General features: G+C 55.0%; 4 protein-coding genes across 4 annotated transcripts; 2 read left to right on the top strand and 2 right to left on the bottom strand.

The window, feature by feature from the left end:
- Nucleotides 1–1432: 1432 nt before the first annotated feature.
- On the top strand, nt 1433–1852 carry WHR41_01956 (uncharacterized protein; the record flags this gene model as incomplete). The annotated part of the gene is made up of 1 exon (XM_069370562.1): nt 1433–1852. One exon carries the CDS (start codon nt 1433–1435, stop codon nt 1850–1852), a length of 420 nt encoding a protein of 139 aa, XP_069232208.1.
- Nucleotides 1853–4070: 2218 nt separating this feature from the next.
- Nucleotides 4071–5761, top strand: WHR41_01955 (uncharacterized protein). Its single transcript, XM_069370561.1, has 2 exons — nt 4071–4372; nt 4432–5761. Exons 1-2 carry the CDS (start codon nt 4304–4306, stop codon nt 5638–5640), a joined length of 1278 nt encoding a protein of 425 aa, XP_069232209.1. The 5' UTR covers nt 4071–4303; the 3' UTR covers nt 5641–5761.
- On the bottom strand, nt 5730–9601 carry WHR41_01954 (uncharacterized protein). Its single transcript, XM_069370560.1, has 2 exons — nt 6269–9601; nt 5730–6211 (listed from the first exon to the last, which is right to left on the bottom strand). Exons 1-2 carry the CDS (start codon nt 9353–9355, stop codon nt 5885–5887), a joined length of 3414 nt encoding a protein of 1137 aa, XP_069232210.1. The 5' UTR covers nt 9356–9601; the 3' UTR covers nt 5730–5884.
- Nucleotides 9602–10206: 605 nt separating this feature from the next.
- Nucleotides 10207–12201, bottom strand: WHR41_01953 (uncharacterized protein). The gene is made up of 5 exons (XM_069370559.1): nt 12008–12201; nt 11932–11954; nt 11429–11873; nt 11053–11364; nt 10207–10997 (listed from the first exon to the last, which is right to left on the bottom strand). Exons 1-5 carry the CDS (start codon nt 12086–12088, stop codon nt 10443–10445), a joined length of 1416 nt encoding a protein of 471 aa, XP_069232211.1. The 5' UTR covers nt 12089–12201; the 3' UTR covers nt 10207–10442.
- Nucleotides 12202–12383: the final 182 nt, after the last annotated feature.

Raw genomic sequence — 12383 nt, 5'->3', positions numbered from 1 at the left:
TGATTCTCCCGACAACGAACACGAAACCGCTACCCATCGCCTTTACCCAAGGAACTTGTATTACTCTAACTCCGACGACCGTGACCTGTGAGTAGTGAATGACAAAATCTGCTGCTATTACTGACGTTCGGTTAGCCTGTGGCAACATTTCTACAATCTTGTTCGCGGCAAGATCCTGCGCTACCACTGGAACCACACGAAGAACCTTCCTCAAGCTTGGGAACCTTCAGACTCAGACTGCCTCCCGAACTCGCAAGAGTCTGAAGGCCCTGGAGATAGCGACGACATTGACTGGCTTACCGAATACGAGAAGGAAATCGACAAGGACCCAGACTACGTAGCAACAACTCCAAGGCGTAAACAAACCCGTGACAACAATCCGCAGTCGAGCGGTGGGAATGTCATGACACAATTTACCGCTCCAACAGCACCTATGCGCCCTGAAAATCCATCAATGGGCAACACACAGACAAAGTTGGATGGCCTAAGAGCTGAAAATCGCAAAAAGCCCGAGATGTCACCGTCCCATGGCCAATCTAATCATGGTGACAACACTCCTCTTCCCTCGGAAGTTGCAGTCAATGCCTCATCAGGCAACTCACTTGAGGAACCGGGCGCGAGCCCTTTAAAGGGTGCGACCAACCTTGGTAAGCGTCCTGCGGCTCAGGAGAACGTCGGTGCTAAGAAACCAAAGCTCAACAATGAGGTAACCGCCCCGAAGCCGAGTCTCCTCGTCTGCCTCAAACTGACGCCAGGCAAGCTTGCGAAATCCACAAACGATGCCTGCGACTCCCAGCGGAAGGCCCTTTCAGGGGGAAAGGCTCTTCACGGTTCTTCGCACTCGGCAACTGCGGCACCGGATCCCTCCAAAGTCGTCCGTGGAGGTCCGAAGAATCTGATGAGTCGGACCCAATGCGGCTCTACACCCAGCACACGACAGGAAACTCAACAAATTATGCGCAACCCCGGTTCCACAGAGGCCTCGGCAATTCACATGGCCAGCAGCCCTGCTTCTCTACCGCAGCGGTCAAAAAACCCGAGTCAAACTCAAATTCCCGTGCCCCATTCAACAGTCGATGAGACTCCTGCTCCAACACCATCCAGTGCAGCAAAGACGACTCCTCGAGATAATCTGAATAGCTTGCATGGTCTGGAGTGGCTGACCGAAGCCAGGCGCCAGGCATCAGCGAACGAGTCCCCCAAAACAAGTTTAGCCGAAGGTGGACCACCAGACCCACAGCACTCTGCTCCCTTCACTCACGAATCTATCCCGCCTCGCAACTCGAACGCAGCCCAAGGAATCAACGAGGGCGACACTGCTGCCTCAAACTCCAGTAAACCAACTTAGAGTGTTCAGGACGTAGCACGTCCACTGTCGATGGATACACGCAATGCGCGAATTGACAACGCTGATGATAGGGGCCCTGATAACATGCCAGCCCAGCATAAAGAAGAAGCTACAAGCGATGCAGCAACCACTATGGGAGAATCCTCAGAGGTAAACGAGTTCCTGACAAAGAGGATGCTTCACCTGTACCTCCAGGGGCAGGAGGAGTCGGTCGGCGTCGTCGATCTGGTGAAGGCAAAGACTCACGAGAAGCTGTTCGTATCGATCAAAAACACTATCGCGGACGAAATCGATGACAGTGACACCATTGTTGCGGTCTTCATTTCGAGGGAAGATGAAGGGCCTATCGAGGGAACCAAGAAACAAAAGATTCCTATCAAGAAAAATGGAGACCCCAGCATTTGGGAAGCGCTGGTTACTTTCATTGCGAAAAATGGTGCAGGTGAGGGAGGTCTGACGGGACTCGTTCGGGTGAAGAAAGCAGGCGATGCAAAGGGTAATTGAGGCGGTCAATTTTTCCCCAGTCTTTTGGCCGCGAGCTGTGTTTTGTGGAAGAATGGCTTGGAGACTTGGAAATCAAATTGCTGTACCCAGAACCGTGTAACGTGAACGACTAGTAAGACTCGTTACTTGCTTCTTCGTCCTTATTCAATTGAACAGACCCGACCTCGTGACACCGAAGGTCTTTCACAGTGGTGGTACTATGGCTGTCCATTAACACGAAATGGAATCACCAGTGAATGCTAACGAAGCCCTGTCGTCGATTCAATCTGCACAGATGCTGCGCTCCTCAACGCACGTGTGCAGCGTGCCACTGACCCTGGTCAGACGTCTTCACCGGTCCACTTCGGCAAAATGCGCCGAGAAGTATCAATTGATCTAGGCGCAGCACAGCCTGCTGCAGCGCTGATTTCGCGAGACAAGGACTGCCACCCTCATGCGCCGCAGCAGGCGGCCACATGAAACCTGTCAGATATTCTATGCCGCGACCTTAAAGAATGCGACGCTTGTGTCCAATTGGTTAGCGACTTCCCTACCCGCTTCCGAGTCATCCTGTTGGAGTCCGTGATTGTACCTCGAGTCTGCCAGAGGGTGTTTCGTGTGCAACTCCTGCATCGGAAGGACACACCCGCTCCAGAGATTGTGCGGTCGCGGCAGGTTAGATTAAGAAGGATCATACCAAGGAATAGTCATTCGAGAATCTTCTGCACCGCTATCCAGCTTTCTTGGGCAAATGTGGTGACGGGAAGCGCACCGGAGCGCATGATTTTGCTCTGCCTGTGCGACGTTTCAAGCGACCTGTTATGGTCATCCAGCTCGAAGGTTTCAAAAACGCTGTTGGTGACCTCAGGCAGAGACGCTGCAGACAATTAGGGGCTGCATCTTCTGAAAGTCCTCGCAATGGTCCTTATAACAAGGTCCTCTGTCTGCGCATTGAACAGAGTTTGTCTTACTTTTCACTCGAACCATTGTCTCTTCGACCCGCTCGAGAATCGCCCATGGCGGCTAGAGTCCACCCTGCCATGGCGACCCGTTCGCCTATTAGCACCCGTGCAGGCTTGCCCAAGACACGGAGATCGAACCGAGTTGGTCCTGTCCTCGTCAACGACCCAGTGCTGCTGTCAGCAGCAGACAGCAGAGAGAGGCCTAATCGAAGCAATGGTATGATCTGACATCGCTCAAGGGAGGAGCTTGTTGACACAGGTCCAGGCAGCCCAAGCAACAGCAGGATTGTCCGCCCTTGGTACGGATCCGCCGAGATCCTGGGGAGGGAAGTCAACGCCAACGAATTCATGCACTGGACAAACGTGGATTGTGTTCTCGGCGACACCGGCACTTTGATCAACCCCACCCGCCTGTACAAGCTGAGAACGAGGGCAAGGCTGCTGAAGGAGGTACGGCGGGTTCTGAAAAGCAATTTCCGCCCCGATGGTTTTACAAAACTTCGAATCCACATCCAAGACCAAGAGGATGTGCCAGACCACATGAGGCGCGAGTACCACCCTGTGGATATGTTGCCAGAAATGACCGGATCCGAGTGGGCTAACCTGCTGAAGGATATGCACTCTACAATCCGTGTTCCTGTGAATCTGAAGATAGAGATCATATGCTGATCCTGGATTGGATAATGATGCGGCATAGTCAGATGAGAGCATGGTTACCGAGCTTGTCGACCGAAGGCTCCATTTGCTTCATCGTCGAGATCTTGCTCGCCTTGGAGGCGTGCGGCGAGGCTCGCCAGACACCTTTTTCATTCACCTCGGAGGACTGGCAGACTGTTTTCGTGTACTCTTAGTTTGTTTTCCTTCCTCACTTTCTTTGGTCAGCTCATGACTTGTACGTTGTAAAATACATAGCAAAAAAAAGGCCGGCCCCCCAGCATCGTGATTAAGAATGCGTAATAGTAATACCGTGCATGAGAATATTTTAGTCAGCTTTTGAAGTCCAAGAAAATAAGGTGGACGAGGTGCCGGGGCAGCGGTCGTTGATATAGCCTTGTCCAGCGAAAACCGGACGGCCTTGTGCAGTGGGTCCTTGAGTTTTTTTACGCAAGGAATGCCAGTTTCAGGCCGAAAAACTGGTATGGTACGGACCGGGATTATGTATATGAGGTCGTCCTTCGGCAGTTGAGCCCGGTCTGGTATCCCCTGGTAATGGATTGTTTCGAGGTCTGCCTCCGCTCCCGAAAGGTTCGTCCGCATGCCCGACTGCTTATCGCCCCAATAATATCGTATCAAGACCCCATGTGCAACTGCGCTGAAATCAATCACGCATTTGGTCATATTCGAGTAAGTACGGTACATGTTTGTGGCATTGTACGAGGGTAACGTGACCGCGACTGTCCCATGGCCTGGCTGTGTCTCGAGCGACGTCACTCCAGCTTTCTCAGCGAGCGCGCATGTTGCAGGGTAAACAACTTAACATTCACCATGCTCACAACACAGAGTGAGGAGCATGGCTTCCAAACACCGATACGACGATGAATCTGATCCTAGGAGAGTGGGTCTCTTTGGCCTGCTGAAGGTACACTACAAGCGAACCCGAGCGTTCCATCAGCACACCACAGCTAACCGTCCCACCAGAACATCGTGCTCAAGCCCTTCCGCCTCGTCTTCTCGAAACCCGCCCTGCGCGCCTACCTGACCACCGCGCTCGTGTTCACAACAGCCCTCTTCCTACTTGCGACCGCGGCGACGGCCTACACGCTTTTCTACTGGAGCTACGTGCCGCGCATCGGCTTCGCGAAAGACATCCACCTCCAATGGGACGCTTTGTACCAACACCCGTCGCAAGAGCTGGATTTGGCTAGGAACATCAATCCCTTCCCGCACGGCACGGTCAGCTTGCAGGGCGACCTCGTCAGCGCGCAAGCCTACGATGTAAAGCTGGAACTGGAGCTGCCGCGCACTCGGGAGAACAGAGCGGTCGGGAACTTCATGCTAGACGTCGCGCTGCTGGCGCCCGTGAAAGGAGACAAGAAGAAAGCAGGCTCCGCCGGACTGCTGGAAACCGTCAAAGATGGCCTCGCGCCCACGCTCCTCTCCGAAACCGCCCCCGTCCTCGCCAGATCGCGCCGCCCCGCGATCCTGCACTACCGCTCCACCATGGTCGAGCTCGCGCACCGCGCCACGCAACTCCCCTGGTACCTCCTGGGCTTCCGGCACGAGAGCGAGAAACTCACCGTCAGCGTCTTCGAAGGCGCCAATTTCGCGCGAGGCGCGGACTCCGTGCCCGCGGCGCTGAAGCTCGAGGTGCAGAGCTCCGGCCGCATGCAGATTTACTCCGCGCGAGCCGTCTTCCGCGCGCGCTTCCGGGGCTTGCGCTGGCTGATGTACAATCACCGGATTATCAGCGCTGTGGTGTTCGTTGGTGTGTTCTGGAGCGTGGAGATGGTGTGCGCTGGGGTCGCGTGGGCTGTGTTGGCGGCGTACTTTGGGCCGGCGTTTAAGTCGGAGGCTGCGCCTGTGCGGATTAAGGATGAGGAGACGGAGGTTGATTCTGAGGAGGAGGCGAATGCTTTCTTGTCGGATACAGAGCGGACGTTCCCTACGCTTTCGACGCAGCAGCCGTTGCGGTATCGTTCGCCGGAGGTCAAAGAGGAGCAGAAAGAGGACGGCACGACTGAAGTTCGGCTTGAGGACGTGCCTCCGCTTGGTATTGAGGCAGATGACGAAGATGAGGACGGTGACTATTTCCTGGATTCAGGCATAGGAACGAGCATGGAAAGTACCAGTGGGAGCAGGCCTAGCAGTGTGAGGAAGCGCAGAGGAAGGGGCAGCTTCAAGGAATGAGTTTGTCCCTGGCAGTATTAATCGACAATCCTCTCTTACGTGAGATAATTGGCCCCAAGTTATGATTTATGGGAGGTAATGGAACATAGTCGAGTTTCAAAAGCTGAACACTTCATTCGAATTTTCGCTCTCAGCATCAGAGCGGTGCTGCTATGTTACGACTGCATGACACAATCGCAGATATTCACGCCGCATGGCACAATTACGTGCCAGGTATCCTACAATGACTCTCCCTCGGACCCCCTTACAGGCTACCCAACTCCTGCCCGGCCTGGGCCAACGTCTCCCAAACCCTTCCAGGCAACTTGTACCTGATCAGACCCGCGAAAACCATGATATCCTTGGCAGCACTCTTGCACTGCACAATGACATTCTGCTGGGCAGGCGTGTCGAATTCGGCGCCCTTCAGGCGGGCGTGTTCGTTGGCCAGAGCGATGACGGCCCAGATCATGATGTGGCCGATCGTGCGGGCCACGACGGGCTGCATGCCGTTGAAAGCCTGTGCCTTCGCGCGGATGGCGGTCATGTTGCCGGATGTCTCGGTCGGAAGGACCTTGGCTTGCTCGATGCACTGGATGAAGTTAGTGAGTGGTTGCGAGGAAAGGGGAGGAGGTAGGGTGGAGCTTACGTCAACGGCAACGGGCCATTGGCCAGCGTCAAGAGCACGGCGGGCGTCGGCGAGGTGCAGAAGGATCTCGCGGTTTGCAACGGTGGTCTCGTTGATCTTGGCATAGTACATGGCGCCGGAGTTGTAGAGGTTGCGGAAGTTGCGGGAGAGTTCGACGGGGTCGTCAACGGCAGTCAAGCTGAGGCTGCCCTGCAGCTCACGAGGGACCTGGTCACCTTCGTGTTGGCGAGGCTTGAGAGGCATCAAGCGTTGAGGTTCCTCGCCGAGCTCTACTGTCAGTGCCAGAGACACGGCTTCGTTGACGATCTGGACCACCTTGTCGTAGTCTTCGGCGAGATGGTAGAGAAGAGCAGCGTCAGTCGTACGGCTCTGGTCCTCAGCGGTGCGAGCGGCGACAAGAGTGATGTGACGCAAGAAGTCGATCTCGTTCTCAATACCAATGAGTTTGAGGCGTTGCTCGATGGTACCCTTGATACGCTGACCGTCGGCGCGGATATCGCCAAGCAAGGCAGCGAACTCGCGAGTCTCCAGGACGAGCTCAGTGAGAGCTTGGTGACACAGCTCGCGCTGAGCCTTCCCAAGTGCGCCGTCCAGGTCAGCGTTGAGGCAGATGAGCGAAAGGTAGTCGACCGCGGCAGCGGGATCCGCGGTACGGAAGTCGCGCGTGTAGAGGCCAGTCATGCTGCCGAATGCAATCTGCGGCTGCTGGCGTGTGGTGTATGAGAGGAGATCGTCGCTGGTGTTGATATCGCTCACTCTCAGCAGGCCGTAATAGTCGAGAGCGATGGCGAAGTGTACAGCGGACATGTAGTTGTTCGGGTAAAGGTCGGCGACAGCCTTCTCGAATAGACCAGCCAGTGTCTGCATGAAAAAGAACGTCGTCGGCGCATTCGGCAAGTCACTGTTAGGGCCAAAGTACCGGTCGCCGATGTCCTTGATGGAGGAACGAAGCTCGTCCAGGCCGTACGCCTCGTGTGCATATTCATCAACGCGGTTGTACTCGCGCGCAAGAGCGAACTGCAACCACAGCCAGTCCATCATGTCGCTGCTGACTCCCTCGAAGTTACGCCTGTTCAGATCGCATCGACCTACAATCTTATAGACCATCATGCGGTACGGGTCAATGGTGTCTTCGGGGGCCATGCGCACTCTCTGTGCGTAGTCGTTGTTGATCTCATTCTGCAGCGGTGGTGGCAGACGACGATCGGGGCTCGAGGAATATGCGCGGATGTAACCGATGAACCTGCGGTCGATAATGCGGAAAGCAGAGACGTTGTCTTCGATGTAAGCCACAGCATCGTCCACAAGACCACAGCGCAGCAGATAGAAAATCAGGACCCAGCAGTAGTCGTCGTTGACCTTCTGCAGAATCTCAAGATCTGGGCCGAGCTCGCGGCGAGCAGCCCTCACGCGTGCGTAACCCTTGACTTTTGCAAGAGATGTTGGAACGCCGCCGACATTAGCCTCCCGCGGATTCCGAAGAACGGTGGTCTCGACTTGGTTGAAGTAAGACTTCTCCAGGAAAGTGCGAGAGCCAGATATGATGCGTTGACGGATGGCGCTGGGGCCCTTAGCATTGGGCGCCTCGTCAAGATAATCGCCAGCGTACTGGCGCGGCCTGACAGCGCCAGGATCAGCCAGGCTGTCCTTGGATGGATCCTCTCCTGTGATCTCCGCGAGCGCCTTGTAAGCGTTGATGAACATGGTGTTATCTTCGCCAGACGGCTCAGATTCAACCTCAGCGAATTTGTTGAAGATTGGGTAGGCGCGCTCTTGCAGGCGTGCAATGTTCAAGTCCTTCACGCGCTCAGCGTACTTGGTCTGCTTGACGCGCAAGACGCGGTCTTCGGGCACGACACGCATGCCATCAGCCGGTAGCTTCTCCTGAACGTCGGCGAACTGACTCTGGCGGGCATTCTTCAGACCGGGCGTTCCGATGACGGAACGTGAGAGCCCAGGCATGCCGAAAGACTTGCCGGCCGTGGACGCGCCAAGTCTGCTCTTCCTGCTGGTCCGACCGAAAGCACCAGTCTCTGCAGGACCAAAGGAATCGCGAACGCTGGTGTCAAGTCCCTGGGGTTTCTTCAGTCCGAAATGCTCGTAGATGCGTTGGTGCTGCGCGGTCCAGTCAACGCCAGCAAGCTTGTCATCGATCATTCTGTTGAAGTCGTCTTGCGCCTTCTGCACACGGCTGTCGACCATAGCCTGGAAATCGTCATGGTGCCTGCGCGCAAGGTCATACTTGACACCCGTCACCGCGCTGGCAGCCTTCTCTGGAGCCGAGCCTTGAGGAATAGACTCTTCAGCAAGCCTTTCAAGATCGCGCAAGGCCTGGCCAGTGTTTACGCCGGAAGCGGAGAGCAGGTAGTGGGCTCTGGCATCGCCGCCGCGCGAAAGTCCAACAGATGGTCCACCTTGGCCCAGATTGCGAACCTTGCGTGAAATGTCCGCCAAGCCGAGTTCAAGAGCTGGAAGCTCGCCAAACGGTGTGATACGCTCCTCGGTCTGCCTCTTTCTGCCACGCTCCAGCAGCTGATCAAAGTATGCCGGGTTTGCGGGCGCAGCTTCCGCCACTGCCTGCTGGTTCTGATTTTGTGGTTGGTTTGCGTTGTTGTTGTTGTTCGCTGTGCTCAATGATCCAAACAAGCTCTTTCCAGCATCTTGGCCCTGTGTCTGGTTCTGAGTCGCGGGTTGTGTAGTAGACGCGCCGAAAAGGCCACCGGTCGCAGGCTTAGCGGTCGCAGTGTTTCCAAACAGGCTGCTGCCACCCGTGGGTGCTGCTGGCTGTGTAGTCGCGGCCTGGCCTCCGCCAAACAAGCTGGGAGTAGCAGGCTTTGCGGCGGCACCGCCAAAGAGACCTCCGCCTGTGCCAGAGGCGGCAGGTTGAGACGCGCCGCCCAATGGAGCGCCAAACAGTGAGTTGCTCTGGCCCGCACTTGAAGCTGCCGGGGCGCCAAAGAGACTGCCTCCAGCGGGTGCCGCAGCAGGTTTGTTTTGACCGAAGAGGCTGCTGCCGGCGTTTTGATTTTGCGTGTTGTTGGCTGGCGCGCCGCCGAACAGGCTCGAGCCACCGGTACTGCCAAACATTTCGTCGACTTCGTGATGGTTGAACCGCTCCTGGTGGTGTGGTGGTGTCAAATTGCCCAGGCGCAAACGTTTGGGTGCTTCACTCGAGTTCCTGGATTGTGAATTGTAGCCGAGCTCGCGGAGCTCCTGCAGCAATTGGAGTCGTCTGCGCTCCTCTTTTGTCTCCAAGCGTAGTTTCTGCCTGCCCCAAAGCCAGAGATCCCAGACTGATTTGCCGACCCAGCCAAGGTGTTTGGAGCGTGACCAGAAGTCGTTCAGGGCATCGCAGGGCCAGTAAAGCCTGGGGATTTTGACGCTCGAGCTCAGGTCGCGTTCCGCCTCGGGTTCGCGTTCCGGCACGCTTGACGCCCGCCGCTTGCGACGCCGGCCGATCTTGTCATCCAGTGGCAGGAGCCAGTCCATGCCGTCTGGGTCATTGACGCGATATGGTTGATCCACGGCCAGCGTGGATGGATGCATCGGATCGATATTAGTTGAGTTGATTAACGGAAAATGCGATAGATGTACGGGTCCAGCCCAATGCGTGAGTAACAAGGTCAACGATAAATGCAACAAGAAAGCAATGAGGAGAGTGGGTGATCGAGGGCAACTAGGACACAAGAACTATCTGACATGTAGAACTCTCGTCCCAATGCGATCGTGACCATTGTCGTCGCGGGGCACGGCCGTCTTTGCGCCATTGTGAGTGGTCGCGGCCCTCGTCGCAGCGTTTCATGCGCCTCAGCGCAGCTTGCGCCTCGCGTTAACCTCACCTCACAGCGCTGGCCACCCTCCCCACCGCCTCCCCGCAGGCCCAGTGCAAGGTCGCAAGAGTCTATTCTGTCCGCTGCTGAGATGAGCGCTCGCTCGCGGACGTTCACGAGACATTTGCATTCCCAGAAGCTCCTTCCACATGACTTAGCTAACAGGTAAACGCTATGCGCTATCCTCTGCGATCGATGTATGACAAGCAAGTTTCATTCGACTGACCTAGGATATGATCGATTGTTTTGATAGATAGTGGCCGTGCGATTGATGCCTCATGATCAACACAAATACCTCTGGATGAGCCACACCGAAATAACGTAGACGTCACCGATCCCCTTGATTAATTCGTTACTTCGGCATCGTCTTGCAAGATCTTGTTGAGACCATTTCTTCTCATGCAGTTCTCGAGCTTGAAACTAGCAGCCAACGCGTCAAGCTCTTCGAACGTCTTTCCTTCGAAGTAGCTCGCGTACTCATACGTCAACAGCTCCGACATCAACATGTCGCGCACGACTCGGGAGACGTGCTTCTCCATTCCCCAATGGTGCGGGTATCGTTTGTTCCGAATGCGCTCAGGGATCTCGTCCTTCATGTGCTGAATGACAGGCTCCCAGATGTGCTTGACATGAGTGTCGTCTCTGCCCCAAGGGTCAAGCCCAATCCTTTTCTTCTTGTCCAAGAAGGGTTTGAGGAGTCGCATGTACGCAGAGTCGGGATTGGTGTACACCATGCCTTGGAAACCGATGTCTTTGTACAGCCAGATGCTCCAGTGTATTCGATCCTCTTTGTAAATCGAAAGCTGTTTCCCAAGGAGATTGTAGCGTTGTTGGTTGATCTTCTCGTGGTTCTCCTCGTTGGGACTTGCGTACACCGGACCGAATTCGCCATTCCATATCTGTGATTCGATGTCAGCGATTGGCTCATGCCAGTCTAGGGCTTCTCAAACTCACAGGTACTTTTCGCTCTCGCATGAATGCCACCTTGCGTTCGTACTGCCGTCGAAGAGTCTCATCCTGCTCGGCCGTCCCTACGTAAGGCTGGCCCGCCGGAAACCCCATGTTGGAGTAGTCGTGGATCGAATAGACACAGTTGGGCAGCACTTCTTCGAAGGCTGTGAAGTCCATTGAGTAGGTATTGCCGTCGAGGAAGAGAATGTGATACGGATCGACTTCTCGAATGGCCCGTTCGATTCGCTTGTACCAGGTCTGGAGTCGGGTGTGCTCAGGGTCGGCGGGCTCGTTCATCGGATTGTATCCCGCAACCTGAACGACCTGTCAGAGACAACCCTACCAACTTCGTCGATGCAATCAATGGAAGGATACATACCCAGCGATTATCCTTGTAACGCTTGGCAATCTCAACCCACATCTTGATCCCCCGATCTTGCAGGTCTTTGTTCTCCCAGAAGAGTGCTCGATGAAGCCCAGAATCCGAATGCCAACCCTGGTTCTGACCACCAGGAAAGGTGTGCATGTCGAGAATCGTGTAGATACCCTCGGCAGCGCATGCCTCGACGCATCGATCTACGAGCTTGAACCCGGCCTCTTTGATCTCAAAATCTTTCTCGTCGTCCATGAAGTGGCGATGGTTGATTGGAATCCGGACGCAGTTTAGACCGAGCGATGCGAGGAATTTGGCGTCTTCTCTAGTGAAGAAGTAGTCGAGAAACTTATCGAAAAAGTAGTCGTACCCTTCCTGACCGAGGACTTCTAGCATTGCTGAGCGCATTTCGTGTTCGTGGCCTGGGTATCCGGTGATGAAGTTCTCCATGCTATCAAAACGGGTCAGCCAGGGTAATGCAATTAGATGATAGTAGTGTAAGTACTGACTTCAGGTGGCCGCCTGTAGCACACTATGAAGGTCAGCTATGTTAATGGTAAAGCTTTGTAAATGTTGTTCACTTACTCCTTTCAGAATGACCTGCTTGCCACCACCATTTACCACGTCGGTACCGCTTACTCTTAGGAAGCTGTTATTGGAAGTCATCCTCAATCTAACTGAGTCCGTATAGCGGATGACCTTCGACTCTCGGATTTGGATTCTCGTCTACTGCGACATGAAATGATAAGACGATGTTGCAGAGTGTAACTTTTGGCATTTGGCGAGGTAGAGTCGCCATAGCTACCTTGTCCGGATAAACTGCCATCTGTTGGGATTTCACATAACGCCTGATGCTGGTATAGCTGCAGGGTTACCGCCCCGGTGTGACATTTGTCCTACCGTTACCCCAGGTTCTCCGCAGGTGCACAGGTACGGTGCCATGGGGAGATCGTCTTCTGTA

This window comes from Cladosporium halotolerans, assembly GCF_011745625.1.
Source record: "Cladosporium halotolerans strain TM138-S3 chromosome Unknown Sca5, whole genome shotgun sequence".
Lineage (NCBI taxonomy): Eukaryota > Fungi > Ascomycota > Dothideomycetes > Cladosporiales > Cladosporiaceae > Cladosporium > Cladosporium halotolerans.
This window is presented reverse-complemented; position numbering and strand designations above follow the sequence as displayed.